Here is a 24,635-nt window from a genome sequence, read left to right on the forward strand (position 1 = left end):
AAGAAATTACCTAACACGAAACAAAAAATACCATATGAAAAGGATTTTTTTTAGAGATATAATAATTTTGTGCAATCAATTGTCATCTTTTCAAAAATAAGGTGATGATATTAAACAAAAAAGCTTTTTTATCACAATGAAACTTCGTTAGAAACTTATTCACAACTTTTTATTTTCCAATTTCTGGTTAAATGCTGATGAATTAACATTACAATGTGTATTCCGCAACAAATTGTATTGTTCAATAAGCATACACTACATCTAAAATTCCTTTTTTTTTTCAAATTGATTACTGGTTTCCTTTTAAGGTTTATATTGCATTTCCCATAAGTACTTAAACACTTACTGAAAAGTTAAACAAATGGGCACTTGAACATATAAATATTTAAAAGAATGAACAAGTCACTTACAAGCTGTAACCAAACTAATGAAACAATTAGAAACTACATTTCTTACAAAAGTTTACATTACTTGTTCACGTAATATAACATTTTTCCCTTTAACAACTAGGCTATTAATGTCAAGAGAACAATTTCTCTGGGTAATGTTACCACAATATACTATAAATTCATAATTTATATCCTATTAATAAATACGTCTTGTTTATCTTTGTTGCTCTATAGACAAGAGGAGACAAAAATGGCTATCACACTTCCTAAAGTACCTGCTTAAGGAAATCGGTCTTTATCCCACCTACATCACCAAGTCAAAGTCCAGCTGTATCACAGCCCTGTTACAGCCATAAAGAGACTGAGAACATGACAATAACTAAAACTAAGAAGTATGCACCGCAATTCAGTATTTAAACACGTAAATTTTGTGATTAAAATTGTACTTCCTATTCCAACAAGATTTTGAGGCATGCTCAGCACGCTAATCAAGTTTGCAGTTAGAAAAAAGTTGGTGTAAACTTTCTTAGCAATAACACTAGAAACTCTGGTTCAAATTAACTTCCACCAGCTTTTTATAACATTAGCACCCAGGTGTAAGTGTCACAATGTCAAAAAATTTAAATGACTGTGCACTAAGTATTCTGTTAAGACTGGTTCTTTTCTGCTCTGCTTGGCTGGTGCATGATTTTAGGATGCTAAGTATGTCAACTACATATTAACTTTACATCCCATCAAACAAGAGACATATATGAAATGGCTTCAAGGACGTATGAGTAAGTTTGTTTCTTACTGTAAAACAGGGCAAAGTAAAAGAATGCTTACAAGTATATATAGACCTGAACAAGTAATCTTGAATGGCCACTGGAAATATGTAACACAACACTAATGAAGTAATTAACTGTTGTAACTGATATAAAGAAAAGTGCCGCTAATTTGAAAGAAAAAGTATTAGGTGACACTTTGATGAATACAAATAGAAGCACCAAGTTCATCATAATATCACCACCAAAACATTCTGCAATTGAACTAAAATGTAATCATTAAAAGGTAATCATTATAAGATTGTGAAGCAATTAATCATCACATTGTTTTCCACTTCCAAATAAACATGCATGATGTATACTTCTGTAATAAAATATCCATACAGACTACACTTTCAAATTATTGTTTTTCTTTTTATCAAGAGCTTGTAAAATATGTGGGTATTATCTCCAATATTTGAGGTAATACCCACATATTTTACAAGCTCTTGATAGAAAGAAAAACAATAATTTGAATTGATACATACAGAGCTAATGAAACTGTTCTCTCAGACTACACTTTGTTTTTAAACACATTTTACCAATACCAGTCTGATAATTTACGTTGAAAACTTAGAACTGCAATGCTAGATAAAGGTATTTCGAAAATATGAAGTTCACTACTGCCTTCTGTGGAAAAAAATTCAAAATAAAATAAACTTTTTCAGCTGTAAGTTACGCAAATTAACTAAAAATGGATTCACAACCAAGATGATGTTGATAGATGAACTATACATCAATAGATATAATGGTATACACTAAACTGAGAGCAAATAAAAACAAAACATATATGCATTAATATATGTAATACTCTTTACATAAATTACATAATTCTTATAATAATTTATACTGTTAACCCTGACATATCAAAACAGACAGCTGTATCCACGTCTTCCTGGGATTTCTTCATGGTCTACACTGTAAGTACCAATACTTGAAGTTCCACAAAATACTTAACCCCACCATTATTGTTCTGCAATGGCTTCATATATGGATGCAAATAACATATATATTAAAAAATGTAATGGATTTTTGTTCCTTGTAACTGTCTGTATGTCTATCTTTTTTATCACAGTCTTTATCTATGCAAAATCTTGCAACTTGTACTGTTTAGTAACTGATTGTTAACTTTTCATTGCACCAAAAGTCAAAACAACAATGTATTTATATATTTCACATTTTCTTGCTTCTGTCTTTAAAGTTATGGTCACGTTGTGCCATGCTGGTTGTCTGCTTTCACTCTCTCTCTACAAGTTTGACCACTGCTGTCTTGCAAACTTTTTAATGATAAATGCATCTGAGGACAAAAGAAAAAAAGAAAGATGTAAAATTCCATCTTAGTAGTATTAGGTATTTGAGGATTAGTACAGTTAAAATTGAACCTCCTACATTTTTATTCAAATATTTACAATAAATTTAGTATACATTCACTGAGATTTTTTTATTTTTTATTTCAAAACAATGCTAGTAAGGTAATTTTTATTCAAATATTTACAATAAATTTAGTATACATTCACTGAGATTTTTTTATTTTTTATTTCAAAACAATGCTAGTAAGGTATACTTACTTCATCTAAAAGTTTAACATTGGCACGCAAAACAGAATGGAGTTTGTCTACAGTGGCAGCATGATACTCTGTCTGGAGGTAGTAGGCATCTTGAAAGTATTTTGAGCTGGAGTAAAAGAAAGCAAAATAGTATTACTGGTAAATGCAGCTTTAAACATAACTGGAAATTACTTCACTGAAATGTAAATGACAGCTGCTATAATAAATCTTTGTTTAACAAATAAGACGACTGAAAAAGGTTTCAAACACAAAATAAGCTAGCTTGTTCAATTCAATCATACATCATTATGTGTTCAACTTCTTGTAATTGAATATGAATAATCAAGTTTTTGTCATCTAAAACTTACCCCCGGTCACTGTGTTGATGGTGCCACAAGTACCTGCTGCCCTCTATCTTTGCTTGTAAACGGAATATTTTATAAGTAAGAACTGCACCTGATACAAGTAAGAAAAGCGCCCTGAAAAATTACAACAATTTTATATAAATTTATTATAAAAACCATTAAATGAAAAAAGTATTAAAACTTGCTTTTGTGTTTATCTCAGATTACCAAAAATCATCAGTTTCACTTATGGAACACCATTCTCACAAAAGATTAGTTAACATACTGTAATTACATAAACTAACTCTCGCATTCTACTGTAGCTCTTGCAATCTATATTTCAACCCACACATTTAGCAGGTCAAAATTGTTTTGTACTGTCATATAGCAATCTGAGAAATTATGCCACTGACCAGCCGCATTCAACTTGGTGTAAGATGGTGGCATAACTGTTTAACTGAGTTGAAAGTATAATCCACACGTTGAAGTATGAATGCATGAGTTGAAATAGAATGCATGAGTTGGTTTAAATTTATACAGTATGCCAACTGATTTTTTGAGAGAATGGTGCTCCATACTCAATTTTAACAATCAATTTTCAAAAGAAATGATGTTATGCATTTTGTACACAAATTCATAACTATGTACATGTTAATTTCATATTAGCAATACAAATATCAATGAAAGCAAACTAACACTTACATTAATGAACACACAACAAGAACAAAATGAAGTCTTGGCAGTGCCCATATGCTTTGGAACAGACTATATAATGCTTTGTAAGGACTTCGTAAGTCTGAAAAGGAACAAATAAAATGCATGATAATTCATCATATTTATTTCTGCCATCCACACAAAGAAAACTTTACACTGGGATCTGACAGGGCTGAGAAAGAAGGGAGGGCAAAATATCAGAAATAGTGGGATATATGAAACTTGTGTTAAAAAAAACATGAACTATATCATATATATATATATAATTATCATAATCATTCAATAATATACACTCACATGTACACGATTTGGCTTCCATCACAGTTTCTGCTTTGACTGGTTGAATTGTTTTGGACTGATTTGTTTCTGTAAGTTTAACATGCCCACAATCTGACACACCACATTGCTCACATGTCTTGAGATCAAAATCTGATTCCTCTGTTATGTCAAGACTACTTTCTTCTTCTTCTGGATTTTCAAAACTCTCATCTGCAAACACCTGAAGAATAAAACAACATTTGTTATTCAATTTTTCCAAAAATATCAAGTCCATGGGTTTGAATAACAAAAATGTGTACAACTAATTATAAGTTAATTACACAAAAAAGCTTAATCAACTTATAATACAAGATTTCTTCAAGTTATATGTATATCTCTACATAAAAAGAAAGGGACATTTCCTATTCACTTAATCGTCATATCTTGTGACAGACAAACTGTATACATTCCATTATGTATGTATATAGTCACTTTGCCAGTCCAGTAGATCTATCAAATCTAATTGAAAGTTACAAGCATCTAAATATGGGAACGAAAAATTTGACAGCACATACTCTATGAAATCAAACATCATTAGTGACAATATAAGCCTTCACAAATAAGGGTTTTACAGGCCAGCCATGGAGGAGTGTGACAAAACAAGAATTACAGTTGGAATTGGTTCTTAATATATATTTTACGATACTTAAAACACCAAACTGAAACTCTATACAAACTTTCACAAATAGCTACTAAGTGATATGCTCGTAAGGTTCCATTGGGCAGTATTTACTTGTGTTTTACAAAAAAAAAAAAAAATGATGCAAATGGATGCTTATTACTTACAGTTTCATTGATTTCTGCTGGATCTTGCTGGTTCTTACAGTTTTTCCACAGATAAGTCAGGAACTTGTAAGTAGAATCTCTTGACATCAGTGAACCGAACACATGCTAAAAATAGAAGAATGACTCTGCTTACATATATGTAAATAAACAAAACAAATGTACAATAAAAGCTAATAAATCAAATGGATTGTTGCATATTTAAACTATTTACTACATATTTACACCCAAGTAAGAAGCAGATGAACTAGCTATTATCTTTTATAATAATAATGAAGGTAAATACACTAATTTACCTTTTCTTTGACAGTTGAGATACCTATAGCATTTGGAATGATAAAAGCTGTTCTCTCTCTTGTCACCTGGCTGACATTGGAAAATGACACAATAATCTGAAATAATACATTTCAAATGGGTTTCTCCATTAATTTTGACACTTGTAAAACCAGTTTTCATGCAGATTTAATCATCAAATTTGCAAAGTCATTATCTTCAACTTGATAATTCTTTGTCATTTCTTTTTGTTCTTATGTCAACCATACCTACATGTACACTACTGCTACACTATTGACCTGTCTGTCACTTAAAATCTAAAGTGACAATGTCAAATCTAATAAATGATAATTGGCATTTGTGATCTCAAGCCATAGATTTGTGATTACAAATGCCAAATTAACAACTCGAACCTATTTCATTTATAAGGCCCAAAGACAAGTCTGTCCAAAATAGATGCATGGAAATTGTAAACCTATACCATTGAGATGTCAAATATTAAGATATTCATCACCAAATTAAGGAAAAATGAAACTCTTTGATAATGCCAATTTTGATTAGATGTATTTCAGAAACAAATTTAGTTGGCCTCTTTTTTATCAGAATGCAATGGGTTTAAAATTAAGCATCAGATGACTAAAACATGTTATATCAATAAAAAGAATTTCTAGAAGAAAAATGTGAGACCAAGCATAGAGGTCCTTCATGACAGGGGACTTGGGACAGGGACAAATAATTTCCGTCCAAAATTTAACTTCAGCTATCCCCTTGGACATTGATGTACCAGAAAACAGTGTTGTGCTAGAGTTTCCATGGCAACACTTTGATCAACATACCAATATGCTGCAAACACCTGTTATTTAAACTTCAAGGGGATAAAATTATAAAGTTTCCAGCTCAAGTTCCTTTTGAAGCTACAGAATACAGGGTATTTTCTTTAGCAACTTTGTTCAGGTAACCAATTCACTAACTCCTCCAAAAGGCACATGAGAGGGTTATTTTTCTTATAAGCTGACCCAGCTCAACTCTTTCTCAAGTATTCCCAGGTTTTAAAATGCCTCACAAGTAGAGTTTTTCTGCTTACCATATTGCCTACTTTACCTTTAATGACACTCATGTACTGATATAATGATCACTATTTATGAATGCATAATACTCATGTCACTATGTAACACAAAATTGTAGAGCTAAGTGTCTATTAAGAGTGAATTAATCTATTTATGAGAATGTTACATAGGAACTCTTCTCTACTATAAATGATGTCATACATAAAAACCATTAAGATTTAAATCAGGTTCACAATATAAAAGTGTTCAGCTAATCTTGGATAAGCTGCTTTGTACAAGACAAAACTGCTAAAACTTTTTAACTGCTCATTCTTATTTCTGCTGCTACTGCATGGTTTAAGGAAAGAAACTCCCACCAAAAGGTCTATCAAGTAGTGTAAAGCTGACCCTTTAGATAGTAGTGTACATTCAGAATTCCTAAGCTAATCAATACATAATCAATAAGTTCATATACATAGCAGCATGATATCATAATAAGAAAGACTAGGAGAACCTAAAAAGGAATGATAAATAAAACAGCATGGAATGGGTGGAGGGGCAAGAAAAATACTTCTGTGTCACTTTCGGAAGGGGTTGGGACTGCTTTGAAACACATGGATCGGTATATGTACTAGGGAAAAAAACAAGGAAACATTATTTTCAAATGACGTACCTGTTTTTCCTGTCCAAAGAGTTTAGAATGAAAGCACACCCAATTTTCAGACACATAAAGACTCCCTGGTATAAGAATGTCTGATACAAGGGCACAGGAATAATCTGAAGAAAAAAATAATGTGCAACAAGACGATGACACATCCCTTTACGACCGTATTTAACATTGATTTTTACTGAATTCTCTGATTTTTTACTGTGCTATTTTAAAACATCTTTTCATGTGTAGATTCATTTTCAATGGTACTAAATCTGACACTTACAATTGAGAGCATGTTCATTGTGTGGAATGTCTGGAAATAGCCTGTGGAATTTTTGGTTTCTTCTGCGACTCATTCGAGGAACAGCCATATATGTCTGAAAAAATGTTTTAAAACAATGACTAGTCTAGCAATAAAAAATGAATAAACATCTATACAGACTTAAAATTAGGTAACTTCCAAGAATATTTTTGCTAAACATGTGGCTTAAGAAGAATTATCCATGGCAACTGATCAAATGGTCATGTATTGGACCAATTATCACAGTCATACATGAATGTTTTCAGTAGTGTAAAAAATAACTCACTTTATTAAGAATTTCATAAAATTGACTCACTAAACTTCCAGTGGATTCTGTAACAGATCCTTCCCCATTTTCTAAAGACCTAAAAATATACAAACAGTGGTTTTCTACACCTTATTGTTTCATATTCCATTCCAATATACTTGAGGTTTTATACAAAACTGTACTCATAGTTATATTACTTATTGAAACAGACACAGATTGAAGTAGGGATGCAGCAGATGCCCTCTACAGTTTATTTTTACCTACCTAGTTGCACTTTAAAGTTTGTTCAACCTATCCATATAAAAGTTGTTAACCTTCCATCCTGCATCTCTATTCCACAACAAAGTTTTAGTTTTTCTTTCAGCTTCAGGTAAGATACAAAATTTAAAGAAAGCTAGTTTTTTTTATTAACATTACATTTTAAATGTAATCCATTTAGAGCTGCATTAATTGTAACAAAAAATTAAAATACAAAATTATTCATAGAGGGTATAAAGATGACACAGCATTTCAGTGAAAAGCAAGTCAATATTAATCCTGCATAAAAATAGTATTCTGCAGGAAGGATTGTATTTGTGGGGTTTGTATTTTGCTTTACAGAATTGAAGTAAATACAAAGACAATGGATCTTAATTTGATGAAATGTTCCAACAATATTTTGATTCCCTTTTCTTTAAAATCTATGGAAGGATAAATTGAATTCAAACTTTAGGAGAAAATAATTGATGAGGACAAGAAAGATCAATATAGTGTTCATTTTAATAATCCAACCAGTCAGGGAGAAAAGGAGATAAAATCCCCAGGATAACCATGTTTATAATGATGGTGGTAGTCATGGCTTAGGTATTTATCTTTTTTCATTGAGAAGATTAGACAAGGTGGTGTTAATGGAATACTAATTATCTCATTAAATTTGCATGAATCTGCTTATGGCAGAATCATTCATACCAAAGCAAAATTCTTCCATATCCTCTTCTGGTCAGTGGGATGCAAACATTTTGCATTAAAAAATTCCACAATAAGTAATAACAACACAATTTTTGGCAAATTTCTCCAGCTGCAAAACCCAATGTTTTTATCTACAACTGGACCTTACCAAAGTATCAAAATCTAAATCAGCTACCACTCCTTCCCCAAAATAATAAAAGCACATCCCGAAAACAAAATTACCAACCTACTAGATCCATCTGCCTTTTTCTTTTTCATAGCCATTAGATCTGGGGCACTGGCTCTACCTGAGATCTTGACTGTCTCCAAGTCTGGAGTTGCAGGAGCACTACATGACACTCCTCGATTGCTGAAATAAAGATTTAGAGCCACAGTGAGTATAAGCTAGATTATATTACTTTGTGAATGAATACAGTATTAGTATTTATGGTTGTGTTAAAAATGTGTTTCATGTCACAACATGTAAACAAATTTGCTATATTACAAAGAAACTGAATTAAGCTTCACATATCTGTCTAGACTTTTAACTAATTCTATGACACTGATTAATATTAGAAAACTTAATCCATATAAAATTTTGTATCATGAATGTGACCTCAAAACAGACTTTTTAATTCCCCTTAATAAACATCACTGTCCGTAAAATGTCTATTTGCAACAAGACTTAAGTACTTGAGAGAGTTTCAACATGGCTTTCCATTGCAAGCTAAATGTCTGCCTTAACAGCTTGCAGTTGCATGAAAACTATACATACTTACAATGACCTTTTCAATATACATGTATCTACAACAAAACATTTGCTCTGTATAATGAAAGAAATAAAAAAATCAAAGTTGCCCTTAAAAAGATGGCAGCCACATCATAGAAGTGGAGACTTTTACTTTTGTAAAAGATGCGTGCTGTGCAGTAATGGTGAGAGAAGATGGCTGTTAATCTATATTGGGCTCTGTCACTGAGCCATCAGATCGATTTTCCATGGTATGAAATTGAGGCAACCTTTTGAGTTTATTTATTATTGATTATTTCCTACTAGGCTTAAAAGGCTGGACAAGAGATGAGATTGTGTCTGTGGAGGGATTGTGTACAGCTCAAAAAATATAACCTTGGGCATCATTTACTAGATAAATATCTAATTATCTCTGAACACAAAGAAATTAAAGGTAATGCAATATGAAAGAATGAAAGAAATGGAAGATTACATGGTAAGAAGAATATAGGATCACCAGTGTTGTCAAAAATTTGTTTACAGGTATTTGACAATAAAAAAATTGCTCAATATGCAACACGATTGGATGACTAAAATACATATAGTTCTCTTCATTCATTCTATGGAATTCTTTACAAAGAAAAAAAGGGCAATTAATTTGTAAAAAACATGCTACATTTGCACTTCACTTAAAAATATATTTCAACTAAAGGTATTCATGTTGTCCTTCCTTCCTTCATTCATTATCTTAAAGTATATAACATGTGCCTTTGACTTGAAGCATGTGCTATATTATAAGAATAAGGGAAATAACAAAAACCTCATGTAATATACCACTTTCTTTAACTGACAGGTTACTTAATGTAACTCAGACTGAAATCAATATCCAAGTGAACTAGAACAGATGGTGTAGGTGGCAGACATTCTTATATTAAATTCATAATATTGGATTTTATGGATATCAATGTTTATAGTTCATCTTGTAGCATGCTGCTGGTTTCTTACCAACATAAAAATACTACATGATTTAAACACTCAGTTTAGTACTTCTCTTCAGTGACATCTTAATTTTATACATTAATTTATCTATCTAAAGGAATAGGAGCCCATTTTTATTACCATCAAAATTTAAGATCAAACATAGATGTATCATAATTGCAATATATGGCAATAAATAACTGTCCAGACAGCAATTTTTCCTAAATTTATTTGTAAAAGTATCCATTCCAATAATTCACTCCACTGGTTTTAACCGTCTGCATAATTGCTTCATATTTTTTCAAATGCAGTTGTAACCTGATGGCTGGATTCAAATTCAACAATAATACCTACCCACTTTGTGTAAGTGTTGGGACCTCTAGCAGGTCCTTGTCCAGTGTAAGTTTACTTCGATCCAGTGATTGTCTGGCTCCACTTTGATCTCCATCTTTGTTCAATATAACTACTGGTTCTCTTCCATTGCACCCATCTTTATCCTCCAGATAAGCATCACTGGCTGATCTCTCAAAAGTACCAGTTGCTCTACAGGGAGAAAAAAAAGGAGAACAGTGTAACATAACAACTGTGGAATATGTGAAAGTGATGATGCATTGTTAGTGTTTTAGTAGATCATTTTGTCTATCATCAGGGACATTCATGCAGCTGTGCTTTTCCATTAATACACCCCAATCATCTCTGACATATCATGCTGGTAAATTTGGAGCTCTAATCTGAGTAGTAATGCAAATTTTACTTCACAAACAGCATATAAAACCTAAGCATTGCATATCTATAAAACTTCTGATTCAACCTGTTATACATTGTCTTACAGAAATTACATGACATCAATTTCAGTTTTTATTCCAATTATCAATATCCATTTAAACCACTGCAGATCTATTTTGTTGCTGGCATAAAGAGTTTTTGCCCTATGCATTTTCTCTTTTGACTTCGAAAAATATAGTTCTTTATTCATTGCCAAATTTTATAGATCGTGTAAATCAATATTTAACGAGAACAAATACTCTGCTAGCGTGCCTTAATTCAGCAAATAGAACTTCTCTGGTATATTCGGGCAGCAAGTGGTTAGCCATGTGTTGCTCACTCTTTAAGTTCATAATCACCTGCATATGATCTATATACTAGCTGTGTCTGTAAGTTACACATTTTAAACCTTTTTTAAAGTAGCCTTTTGTGTTCAACCATTACACAATCGATATATCTTGCCAGGTAAATGTTTCCCAATGTGCCATTTAAACGAACTCCATCAAGCCCCATAGAAGGCAAATATTGACCACAATGCTATCGGTACACAGCAACCAGATAATCCACTGTGTACATATCATATTTGCAGGATCAGCAGGATATACATGTTCCACTGAAGAGCCCTGCTGAAATACATATATGTTAAAACATTCAAATCTTATCTTCTCTGCAATGAAACCCTTGTTAAAAAGCCATCCTGACACCTAGCAGGCACTGTGTGTGTGTGTGTGTGTGTGTGTGTGTGTGAAAACTTACCAAAATCCAAATCTTATGCATATAAATATACCTTTACCTATGATCATGCAGCAATTCAAAACTCAGAGCAGCTACTGGAAGGTATGATCTGCTCTATTTTTCAAGACAGACTAACTGCATCTGATGACATGAAACCTCTCATGCTTTGGTTTATTCAGCAATCAATATATTGCAATGACAGCAGCCTTCAAACCATTCCACTTCACTTTATCCAACTGAGATAACTGCAACAAAGGTAAATCACTTCCCCTTCGTTTTTTCCATGTAATATTACATGCAGTCCTCATATTCCATTAAATATATCATGAATATAATCATGATATTAAATCAAGCTATAAATGGAGATGTAATGAATAGCAGTAAGCAAATGGTAATTTACTGTAGCCCTAAGCAGTTCTATTGAAATGTGTAGAAACACATGGAAATTATAATAAAACATAATAATAATAAGAACAATTATAATAATATGTTTTTAAATACACATTTTTCTATAACAAAATTGCATTTAGACTTTTTATTAACATCAGAATGATGTGGAAAAGAAAGGGCTTTCAGACAACAAAACCTAATTTTAATTTTTGACACTATTGTGATATGCATATAGAGTATGAATTTAAAAACTTTTTATCAATCCCTATCTATATTCCTTTCCTTAAAGAAGGAAAATGGTATTCTGCAATATACCAAGACTTGATCATTGAGTCACTGTCACTTTCCTACGGAAGGATTGACGTAATATGAAACTACAGGCAAAAATTGCGTTTTGCCTGAAGACTTCACCAGATGCAAGAAGAGCCCTGCACGCAATAAGAGCACATTACACAAGATTCAAACACATGACCTATGAAACCTAAAACATAAATATAATAACATAATGATGGCTCTAATACTGGAATAAGACTCTAGATCTTGCCCCACCCTTTCTCTTTATCAGCAGATTATAACAAGGAGCAGACTACTTACAGATTTTCATCAAATAATAATTATTCCTATAAAGCTTCTATTTACACTGTAAAACCAAGCTGACTTACTAAAAAGAACTAGCCCTGAGCCAAGGTAAATATATATATAGTCCTGAGACTACTAGATAATTATTACTTGCAGTATGGATTTCCCATCATTTCTCCATGTTATAAGTGCTAAAACTGGAGGTTTTTTTTTTACTCATACATTTCCAACTTGCCTTTCATGTTAACCTATTGTCTGATGGACTGTTGCCTCCTTTTTACCTACACTACTTAATTAATATTAATATCGAGACAAACACCAGTCTTAGAATGCCAGTGTTGACAGTCTCTATAATATGTATCCAGAACTGTTTGAATAACCTTTACTAAAGGTTCCTTGGGGGCAATAGTCCAAGACATGTAATTCCATTATAGCAAGATAATTATGTCACACAGTTTTTCATTTGAGGGCTAGACTGTTAATTCATTTTCCTGGTAATTGGACATAACATTTCAAGGATAATATGTAACAGTTTGCTGAGGAAGTAATTTATTCAGTTACTTCAGATGTATATGTTAAAACCAAAAAACAAACGCTTAGGCACGGTCAGCTCACGACTCCTATCTTCCAATTCAGTAACGGTTAACATAAACTGATCCTGGCATAACCGAGCTATTTCGAACAATAAATTATTTTTCAGTTAACAATGTGTAAAATTAAGCTCTTGTTCAGGAAGTTAACATCAAAAGATTCTAGTTTTAAAATACTTGGATACTATATTTAGTTCCTTGGCAATATCAATGCAGTCAAGAGAAAGTTCTCTAATCATCAGTTTGGCTTCCTCTATCGGTTGGTTTTGATATTACATATCAGTATATTACAGCAATAAATACTAACATAATGAGAGTATGAAAAACTTTTTAAACAAAAGATTCAAATAGAAATAATAATAAAATAATTTATCAGTTGAAACTTGAAAGTAAAAACAAGTTGGCTGACAAACAAAGATACCTTATCAACTTCTTCCATATTTTTTTCCATTTGTGTTTCTGTGTATGTCCCATAATTGTTTAAACAGTCTCCTTGTCAACAAATTCATTTTATATGCAGATATAGGATATACAATTTGCAATTTCCTCATGTCCTGGAAACAGCTTGAATCATCAGCCACAACTTTTTGTTGACACTGTATTGTGCAATCCAGAATATGAAATTCACATTGGGGTTGCTATTAAACCTTCTTGAAATTGTTATAACAATGCATAATATATACAGTATATACCAGACATTCTGCATCAATAATTATACATCTAACATTTATAATGGCTACTCCCTTATTCATAATTTGACTGCTAACACTTAATATCTTACAGGAAATATTTGACCTCATTCGACAATTAACATACCAACACTAGGCTAAACATAGAATCATTTTGTCCAACAGGTGTAGTCTAGCGATTCAAAAACTAAAGAATTGTCTCATTCCTATGGGAATTATAGCATAACAATTAATTCTAAATACATGTTTTTTGTTTGATATTGGAGCACATGTTAGAGCTGGTTTCACCCAAAAAAATTCAATAAGACAGTTAGGACCACCTGTGAATTGGTATACCAGTGCATCCATCAGTGTAACCACACCAGGATGTTATTTACAGCATGGGAATATATGAAACTAAATATATTTTTTCCAAGAAACACACTCCCTTGTTCCTGTAAAAATTTTCCAAACAAAGCAGATTTTCATACATAAATTACTGGATTTAGCCTGATTGTGGAACTGACCCAGTTCTCTCATTCAAGATGATACAGAGAAAAGTAATTTCATCAAGCTTATAATGACTGCATTCTTATAAACCCATCGTACTAGCTGGACCAATCTAACTCTGCAGGGCTTCTTGCTAAAGTTCTTTCGGTGTAATAAGCTGAATTGTCTGGCAAGCCTCCTTGAGTAACAAGGGAATAACTGCATGACTACCCCCACAGCAGGCTTGCCAAACATTTCAGCTGCTTACACTGAATGCAATATAGCAAGAATCCCCACAAAGTTAGATTGATCCAGCTAGTATGATGAGATTAAGGGATGCTCCCTACCTGATCAGATTGCCTGCATTTACACACCTTGACAAAAAATTCTCATTGAAATGTAATTGACTTTCTTTTTGTTATGTTATGAATTTACACCCGTCAAAAGGTGAAAGTTGTTTATTTAGTAGCTGTGACATATCTCATGTACTGGAAGCATGTTAGGCTAGCTTGGAATGTCTGAGCTTGATTGAAGGAGAGGAAGATATGCAGATATAAACAAAATGCTGTTATAAAAAGTGCTAAAAATGGAGCTGATATGAGTGTAAATAAATAAGAAAACCACCTGCTGCATTATTTATAATGCTGTCCCATGCACCAAAAGGTGAAACCGTCAGAAAACAACAATTAATAACTGCACCTGTCTGTGCATGAAACACTGTAATGCAGAAGTTAGATTTCTTATCTATTCACACTTTTTCACTTCTAATAAAATTTCAATCAAATTTGCTTTAAAACATAACCAATAGTTCTCTTATAACAAAATAAACAAAGCATTTTTGTAAATCTATAGAATTTCAGTTTTCATAAGTTTAATTTGCTTTAAAAAGTAGAACCAAATGTTTCAACAAAATGAATAAGCTGGTCTGATTTGTAGCCTGCACAGTACAATAGAAAGAAGGTATGGTTGACTTGACTAGTTCAATAATTTACCCAACTTTCATTATAATACAAAGATTATGCAATCCCAACAATAACTGTCTGTGCTTGTGTACTCACCTGTTCTGTGGTGCACTATTGACCCTAGATCCCGGGACACATGCAGTTATTTCTTGAACCACCAACTCAACTTTATTTTGATATCACTTACCCACAAGCAGACAATTGAAACAATTTAACAGTATGGAGACAACTACATGAGATATAAATATGACCTTGCAGGAAAACGGCATATTTATATATACTACCAATATCATAAAGAAGTGGATCAATATTGCACTGTTTAAATACACAAGATATAAATACTGATAACTGTTGACAGTTAACTTACCTATTGAAGTTTATGCTGGTGCTGGAAATCCTAGTTTTTTTCTTTGATTTTTTCTTTTTATCATTTCTGTCTTTAAAGTTGTCTTTTGTCTTGAAAGCTGCCAGCATTTTGATGACCATTGCTACATGCAGAATTGATTTCTTCTCAACAGTCAACTTGAAACATTGATTCATTTGAAAAAGTAGGTGATTATTTTTGCCCACCTTAAATGTTCAAGTAAATGTCATCTTTCTTCCTGCAATATTTATAAGTGAATGTGCCAGAATATAGGCAAACACACAAAACTAAATTCATGGATCTGAAAAAAAGAGTTCTGATGCCTTATAAGGCCTTATGTAAGATTAGAGGGTATTCCTTCATCAACCACATCATTTGCAGGTTAAGTGTTACTAAATAAGATGTCTCTTCTGTCTCCTTATGAAAGTTTTACTATTCACTTGCATAGTTGCCTCAATACCCCAGGACCTCCCAGCAGCTGTCCTGCAATCAACCATCTTCATCCTGACTTAAACCTTCTTGGCAGATCAAATATTCAATACCTTTATCAAGTTAGCCAAAAGCCAGATACTGTGTTTCAACAGAATTATTTTCTCTCTTGCTCTTTATGTACATACTGGACGGCTCAGCAATTTAAACAGGCAAGAGCTATAGATTCAGATCCAGTGTGTTACTGATTAGCTATTAATAAAAGATTATCATGGTGAATATCAGTGCTACCATCATCATCCAGATGGGCCAGTCAGCAACATCCCCAATACTCTTCAGCTCCAGCATTGGGCCCAGAGGCACCTCTGACGATTGCACAATTTAAAATTTCGCAATCCCTTAAAACACTCGGCAGTTTCTAATCAATACACGCCACATGACCTATATGTTGACGGGAGCCTGTGTACACCAACCTGTGTATACAACATAATTCCTGCATTAAACTACAAAGGCCTTGATTTGTATAATCCGCCTATCAGCTGACCCCACCACACCATAATGGAGAACCAATCACAGCTGGTGGTGAGGGTGACTGATAGCCTGTGTCCTGGGCCAGACATATATGTATGTGAACAGGCATTCCTGGAGAGGTGATAACTTACTGCAATACACAGGGCTTTAGATAAACATAATATTTTTAAATAGATTTATTTATATTAAATCAGAACATGATATGGCGCATCAATGGATTCTAACATGCTTAAATTTAAGTTGATATTGTACAATTTTTCATGTGCATCTGTACAGCATTAAGGTGGGATGTAGATTGAAAAGATGCTGGGTCACAGGTGAGAAAATTGATTGGGGGGTGGGGGGGGGGGGGAGGGGGGGATGCACAGATTGAGGATCTTGTCAATATCACATGTATGTAAGAGTACCTGTCATTTAAACTTCTCCATTTTAGGTCTGCAACCAGTGCAAACAGTCTTGGTGCAGAAAAGCTATTATACGTACATTATATGTATATAAGTCATGTTGACCCAGCATAGAGGGCTTTACACTGGGGTCATAAAGTAGAGCTCTTCACGCTGTTGTATTTACCTGAAGTCAAAACAAATGCTATGTTTTGTGCATTTAACAGTAAAGGTACTTTACTCTAGGACTGTTTACATGGTTTGTTGATAACTACACAAATAGATCCTGTACTGTAATCTTTTGTAATTCTATATTTCAACAGAAGAAACAATTAATTTATTGATAATAAACATGGAAAAAAAATCAAAATATGATATCATGCACGGAGGTAAATAATGATGAAATATATAAAAAGAATTTCAGTTGAAAATGATCAAGTAAATGAAGTAATAATACTAATATACATGTAATGTTTAATGGATGTGGACCGTAAAGATGGAGCGCAAGATCTTAATATCATAAAAAATATTTTGCTGGACATTTCATAACTTTCTCTTTTCCACCAAGGCATGACACTTCCAAACCAATTGACAAAATCATGTTCTATATAAACACTATCTTAAAGGAGACCGTGAGTCAGGTAAATTGTGCTCCTATAAAAAATGTAAACTTGTGAGCATTGTACGTATACCTTCAGGGAATAGGTGATTACACCTTGGGCAATTTGTTGTCCTAAGACAAAACAATTAAACACATTATTCTAAAGAATGGGATTAAATAATACTATGATTTGGGGAAAGTGAGTAACATTAGGCATATAGGTAAAATTATTAAACATGCTTTTGATACATATCTAACTAAATTGTTATACACCAATAGCTTGTTTCCTTTACCTAATTAATTGGAAAACATAAAATGTAAAAAAAATAAAAGTTATATATCAAAAATATATTGCACCATAATAATAAAGGATGCAAAACAATCAGGGTGATATCAACTTTGACTTGTTTTTTTTATATCCTATGATCCTCTCTCAGTTTGACTGTAATAAAAACACTGTTTTCCTTTCATTTTGCTTACAGGCAAAAATTTCATGTAAATGCAAGGTGAGAGCAAAATTACTGGTAATGGTGACAACAGATACAGGTGATGTCTTTATGATCAGACACATTTTGTCTCCCCATAAAACCATCTGCAAAGGAAGAGAAAGGCCTAAGTATCATCAAGTACTTTGCCCCCCCCCCCCCCCCCCCAAAAAAAAAAAAATGATAATGAAAAAAAATGAATAAGATAGTAAAAATTCTGAATACTGGTCTCAACCAACCCCCACCTGATAAACTTAGATTGCCTTGCCTTAAACATCTGCAGTCTAAAATGAGCAACTGTGCTCTGCGTGCTTTCCCTTGTGATAGTAATTATTGAAATAATCTTATTACTACAGCCCACAAACTTGCTAATTATATCTCTGAGCTCAATTGCCCATCTCTTTAGGAATGGGATGTGCTGGTCACTTCTGTATCTACTAGTCATTACTATACATATGTTATAACTGTTGTGCAACATCTATACCCTAGACTCTTAACAACATATATCACCACAGCAATCAATATCTTTGAAAGTAATCTGTGGAAAATGTATTAATTTCCATTCAATTTTTTCCCCTTTTTTCCCTAATCTCCTACTAATTCAGATGTTGCACATATACTGAATATGAATGAAGTTTTATGTTATTTTTGTTCAGTCAGTTTGGAATTTACTAAGGAAAGTTTTTAAATTCATTTTATGACTTATTAATCTTCAAACATCTGTCTAAGGCACTTTATATTTTTCAGATCAGATTCTTAAATAGATGTGGAAAAATTGTCAACTCTTTATCAAAATCAAACTGACATATATGTCATATATGCATGTAAATATTCAAGCTACTCACAGCATTGGGGGGTCCAGTGACAACTCTGCCACAATCCCAGTTGCATGTGTGGCCAAAACACTGACAACTTCTCTGCTGTCTTTACTGTTTTTCCATGGCAGCTTAAAATGTTTGTGATGATCATGATCTTTATGTTTCTTTCCATACTTCCTCAGTGATTTTGGAGATTGATTGGGTGTGTCATCACCAGACATGTTATCTTTTGGGCTTCCTTTCCTTTTTAACTTGATTGTTGACAATGATGTGACTGTATCCTCATGGCTTTGACTTGAACCGCTGGAATCATGATGGAGAGGAGGTATCAACAATGGCAAAACCTGAGACTTGCTTTCACTTTCTATTGTTGTTGAAGATTTTTTGTTGCGCTTTTGAAAAGTTGGTGAAGAATGGCAAGAAGTGTCACTTTCCTCACTCCTGTCTTTGAGATATTTTTTTCTTAAAAAGTTTGGTGATAATCTATGTAGCTTGTGACGTATTTCTCTAACATCCATATGGTGCATGTGGTGCTTGTTTCTATGCTTTGGTGAAAGCTTTGGAGAGCACTCAGCTGATTTGGACATCATTAAATCCTGGGGAAAAGAAACAGAAAAAAATATGTTATCATGATATTGGATGTGAATTTCATTTTAGGTACTGTGATCAATGCTGATTACATACTTTTCTGAAATGTGTTAGGTGAGAAAGGAGTGCTATGCCTGGGAAAAGACCATTGTGCCAGCTAGCACTGTAGCCAAGTTAATGTTGTTACATGTTACATGATTAGAGCCCCATGGCAATCCAGCATGAAGTCTTGATACTTTGATAGATATTTTATTTATTCTGAATTGTGAGCAGAAGCACAAAAAGATAAAGAAAACATTTCTGTCACAATTTCAGCAAAAGCATTAAAAATGAAATTGGAGAGATAAACATATATACAATATAATATAGTTAGTATATTTGTTTGCCCAAAAGCTATATGACTGATCTGAAATCCAAGTTCATAAACTTCGGTCTCAAGCCTGCTGTAAGCAGACAGTAACACTGAAGGTGTTTTACTACTGAAGAACCTGCCTGTTGATCAGGTAACAGGTCAGATTTGATCATGCAGCGAGACTAACATTTTCCTTGTTGAAATAGTGTTTGATAAACAATATTGTCTTCTGCAAAGGGGAGGGGGGGGGGGGGGGTCAGGGCACCTCCCCCGTAAGCCTCTGGGTCTGCCCTTCATACTTCTACCAGTACAATTTGCAACACAATCTTAGTTTTCATTTTATCTGTCTACAATCATCCTTTTATATGTCATAATGCAGGCACATATTAGGTTAGCAGAGTATTCTCTTAAGGGAGGAAATCCATTACATTCATAAGTCATGAACTGCTATGTAGACAAACAAAATGTTCACTATGCAGTGATAATAATATATCTAGTGTCATCAAAGGTGAACTTAATGCATGCATTTCTACTTCCATTAAATTACATTAGGCAATAAACTTATAGTTGATAGACAGTCAAATTACTGGGATGATGAAAAGAAAATATTTTCAACTGAAACCATTCAGCAGCAATGTTCTCTTAGGATCAGTGGTTTTCTTTGCATTTGTCCAATTCTTGTGCACAATTGATTCCTAAGACCATTTAAATATCCCACTGATGGGTTTAACTTGAACAAAAATTATAATAATAATGCCCAATTATCTGTTTTATAAGATGCTGAGAGCTTCTTAGGCAATCAATACCTCAATAAATGTAATAAAAAGATTCTTGTCAACCCTGCTTTGACCTTGTTTTGGATGACTCTAAAATATTATCACTCTTTCAAATGTTGAACTATTCCCTTCACCTAAAACCAACCACAAATTGCACATTTACATATGCAGCACCACTTATTCGTGTTACAGTATATATCTGTGCATTAAATATATACCTTATGTTTTAAATCTCTTCTTATGTTTTTTCTTTTCTTTGATTCAGTCACATATTCTCATTTTGGCCTTAAACAAGACCTGAATCTTTTCTATAGTTTAACATGTTGTAATGCTTTCAAATACTGTACGTACTTGTACTGTAAAGCAAACACACCTGTCAAGTCCTCACCAGACCTTCATCTAAAACAAAAATCCTATAATGCTATATATCCAATCTTCCTTTCTACTAGTGCTTCAAGTTCTATGTATGTATATAAATATATATGAATTTAGGTCTAGCGCTTGACGTGTGGCCAAACATTTGGTTTTAAAACAGATTAAATAGAGCACATCGAAAGTCTGGTAAGTGGGAGGACAAAGGGGCCAGATAATGACCACATTTGACATTTTTATGTCTCTTCCCTTTTGCATCAATCTGATTGAGATATAACATTTTCAGGACAGTTAGGATTTGTACTTTTGTGGATGTAAATGTGTATTCAGTATAATCAGAACTGATGACATGACAAAAAATAAATAAATCAAATCATGAGAACCAGAGCACTAAAGTTTATAGTGAGAGATGACTGAAAAATGCTCAACCTCTTTCAGATATCCTACACTGGCAGCTAGGAGAGTACAACTTACAACTCGTTGCATTTTCATGCACCCAAATCATCAATCATTTATTTTCCCTCAAAACAAAACAAAAAAATCAGAACTTCAATAGACACACAAAAAATAGGAAAATATTCTTCTCTGAGTTTTACCACACATAATGTTCTCAAATGATGTTCTTATTTTGAAAACCAAATGACACCTTGACAATATTCGTTTTCAAAAACGCATTTATCTTCTATGTACGTACATATCAGGAGAAAGTACTAACAGGTGTATTAAAGAGTATTGCACTTTAAAAAAAACCAACAACTGGGCCTTCTTAACCTAGGTCATGCTCTCTGTAAAATGGATCAGGTTAAACTAGTCAGAATGAAAAAAAAATCACTCTTAGGCAGGTTAAGACTGAGGGAAAGTTTCTAAAATATAGCACTAAGCTACCCTGAGTTACAGTAACCTGTTGTAACAGGGAATCTCTGAAAGTCAAGGAGCTTTGAGCATGCTGGTGACAGTATAATGCTGATGATGAAGCAATTTTATATATGCCTTAATAGGAAATAAATCAGACCTCAATTAAGGATTTCTTCTGGTGATGAGAGCAGTTCAAATAAGGTAAGGTAATATGAAAAATAAAGAGACAGGTAAGAAATCGTACACAGAGAAAGACAGTTTAGGCATAAAACAAAAAATGAATACAAAAAATCTGTTTACAATTGATTTTCATACACTTCATGCTTTAGGCAAACTTGGATTGTTCTTTCAAGCTTTCTGCTTAATTAATATATTAATTTGACCTTAACCTTTGTTTATATTTTAACATATCCAACTAGATGACTAGGTTTGCTTCTGATAAGAAATATCACATTTGACTTTCTATTGCAGCATAAACTGAAATTGGCATGTCTTCTCGTCAACATTATACAGGCTGATTATAACTATAAAAGCATCTTGAATTACTAAAAACTTCATACAGAAGGTTAATGGGTCTTACCTTTTTACTCAGATAAAACTTGTATACAATGATTTACTTTGCATCAGTCCAATGTTTCTTCCTGACAAACTGGAAGAAAAAAAATCAGTTTGCTCTTAAGTGACGATAACATTCACTACTTGTATCTGTGGCGGATTCCACCTACTATAATCAATGGAAGTGCATTGAATGTGCCTTTATATTTATTCTCATGCATATCATATAATAACTATAAATCTCTGAGGTCTCTTGATGATGTCAGCATTTATGTCAAAACTAAAACAAAAAATGAAAACCTTTAATGTTCCACATAAGCACCATGTGGTATATCAGGAACAAAGCTGAAGATTACCTGGATTACACGTTCCATTCTGGGCTTAGGTTAATACTGTCCTAGAAACTGCAGTGTTCACCTGCAGCTCTCAGAAATATAATCCCAGGAAAACCGTACTTGTATGCAGGTGGGCCATTAGTAGAGATTAGAAGCAGATTGAGGAGTAAGCTAAACACTGCTGTACATCCGGTATGACATTTAAGGTGGACTCTGTTAGGCACTAGGTATTCATTTGAATCCTGCACGTTTTAATTTGTTAAAAATGGTCAAAACTGCTATTCTCAGAAAAAAAGTTTTAGTACTGAGTTTAAGTGTTGGCACCCACTTTGCAACATGCCATAGATCTGGAAATTAGATTGATGAAATTGTGCTAAATCATTAATCACTGACTTTCTATCTAGCATGACTACTTTTGAAGCTATTTATATTGTTCTCTCTAAAGGTTACTATAGCACAGACAACCATCAATAAATACTTAACCAATAATTGATAGAAGATAATGGATAATATAGGAGAAATAATGCAACCATACTCTTCTATACCAAGCGTCTGCACATGCAGCATTTCAAAAGTTTCATGCTCAAACATATGACTTCTCTGAATCAAAGTTTTACACCAATCAATAAGCATTTCCTGCAAAATTAAATTGCCATCTACAGCACATAGTTTATTTTCACATTACAAGTCAGGAATACATAAATCTTTAATCCATGATTTCTTACGTGGTTTTGTATGTCAATTGTAAAATATGTTTGCTTAGTGAGAACCAAAAATGTTTTATTTAAAGGATACCTGATATTAAAATGTTTTTCTTCTTGACAATTAAAGCATAAAATCATTCCTCCACCTGGACAATTGAAATAATTAACATTTTACCACCACAATACTTTGCATTTGTGGAGTTAGCACTTTTGAAAAACCCATATACTTTAATTGTCTTAGTCAGAATTTGAACTAATATTTAATTCTACAAAGAGGCCAGTAATGAAAATTGAAGAGCACCATCTGGTTAGGGACATAAATCATATCTTCAGCTAAATGTCAAGACACCATTACCAATATGTACAAATAGGTTGTTAATTTCAAGAGAATTGTCAAACTGGGATGTTTTTCCTTTGAGAATGCTATAGGCTGAGAGTGAGGCTGTACCACAGTGTGCTATCCACACCTGAAACTGGCAAAAAGAGGGAAATCAGCAATCCCAACTTTAACCAGCAGGATAAATCCATCGTCTCTTCTTTACCTCATAATACTTAATTCACAACTCCATTACTAAAGCAACTGAAGCATCAATCACTATAATATCAGTACAGGACACAATTCCCTTGTTATTCAACAATAAAAACAGCAGACAAGGACTCATCACACTGTTACTGTGTTATTACACATTAGAGATAAAGTTACCATGCACTGATGTACGTTTCACTGAGTATTTGCTCTGACCTTTTAAAGAACTCTCATGGGATGTCACCCAATTCTGGTTTTGGTTTCCACTTTGGCAATAATGTACCTTTCTTCAAACCATATCAATCCCAAGTACCTGTAGTAAGTTGTGATGATGAAGACCACTTACTTTGCAACATAAAACATTTATGAAAAAGCTACATATAGCTCTACTGTTTCAAAAACAAATCTGGGCCGTTTGGTAAAAAGTCTATGTTACAAAGTAAGTGATCATGTATTACTAAGTGATCAGTAAGTAAGTCACCCAAAGACAAAATATAATGGAACCATGAACATCTTATAGAAGACGGCCTTACTGGTTCTAGCTCAAGCCCAATATACTAACCTTGAGTTTCAGAGAATACTCAGGATACTAGAAATGGCAGGGGCATGCTGATAGTAGAGAAAATTAAAGACTTTCCAGCGACCTCTGAATGCTCCAGAAAAACAGTACAATCAGCTTCATACAAAATTCCCATTATTCAATTATTCGGGAT

At 33.2% G+C, this 24,635-nt stretch overlaps 1 protein-coding gene and 1 long non-coding RNA gene across 4 annotated transcripts in view; both read right to left on the bottom strand.

Annotated features, from left to right (window-relative positions):
• Nucleotides 1-143: 143 nt before the first annotated feature.
• LOC106159456 (uncharacterized) lies at nt 144-22,520 on the bottom strand. 3 transcript variants are annotated; one of them, XM_087000510.1, is made up of 14 exons: nt 22,383-22,520; nt 18,887-19,455; nt 10,425-10,613; nt 8,613-8,735; nt 7,487-7,535; nt 7,153-7,246; nt 6,891-6,994; nt 5,195-5,290; nt 4,902-5,006; nt 4,095-4,296; nt 3,786-3,879; nt 3,108-3,218; nt 2,761-2,866; nt 144-2,489 (listed from the first exon to the last, which is right to left on the bottom strand). In XM_087000510.1, exons 2-14 carry the CDS (start codon nt 19,447-19,449, stop codon nt 2,400-2,402), a joined length of 1,926 nt encoding a protein of 641 aa, XP_086856636.1. In that variant the 5' UTR covers nt 19,450-19,455; nt 22,383-22,520; the 3' UTR covers nt 144-2,399. The 3 variants fall into 3 exon arrangements, with proteins under 3 accessions (XP_086856636.1, XP_086856637.1, XP_086856638.1); XM_087000511.1 differs by lacking the exons at nt 18,887-19,455; nt 22,383-22,520 and adding an exon at nt 15,616-16,627; XM_087000512.1 differs by lacking the exons at nt 18,887-19,455; nt 22,383-22,520 and adding an exon at nt 13,551-14,123.
• The window catches only part of LOC147764790 (uncharacterized), a 10,202-nt gene continuing 7,948 nt past the window's right edge, over nt 22,382-24,635 (bottom strand). The window contains exon 5 of the long non-coding RNA XR_015331866.1: nt 22,382-22,451. This is a non-coding gene — a long non-coding RNA (uncharacterized LOC147764790). The remainder of the gene's footprint in view (nt 22,452-24,635) is intronic.

This window comes from Lingula anatina, chromosome 1, assembly GCF_051362555.1.
Source record: "Lingula anatina isolate TDL-2025a chromosome 1, LinAna3.0, whole genome shotgun sequence".
NCBI lineage: Eukaryota > Metazoa > Brachiopoda > Lingulata > Lingulida > Lingulidae > Lingula > Lingula anatina.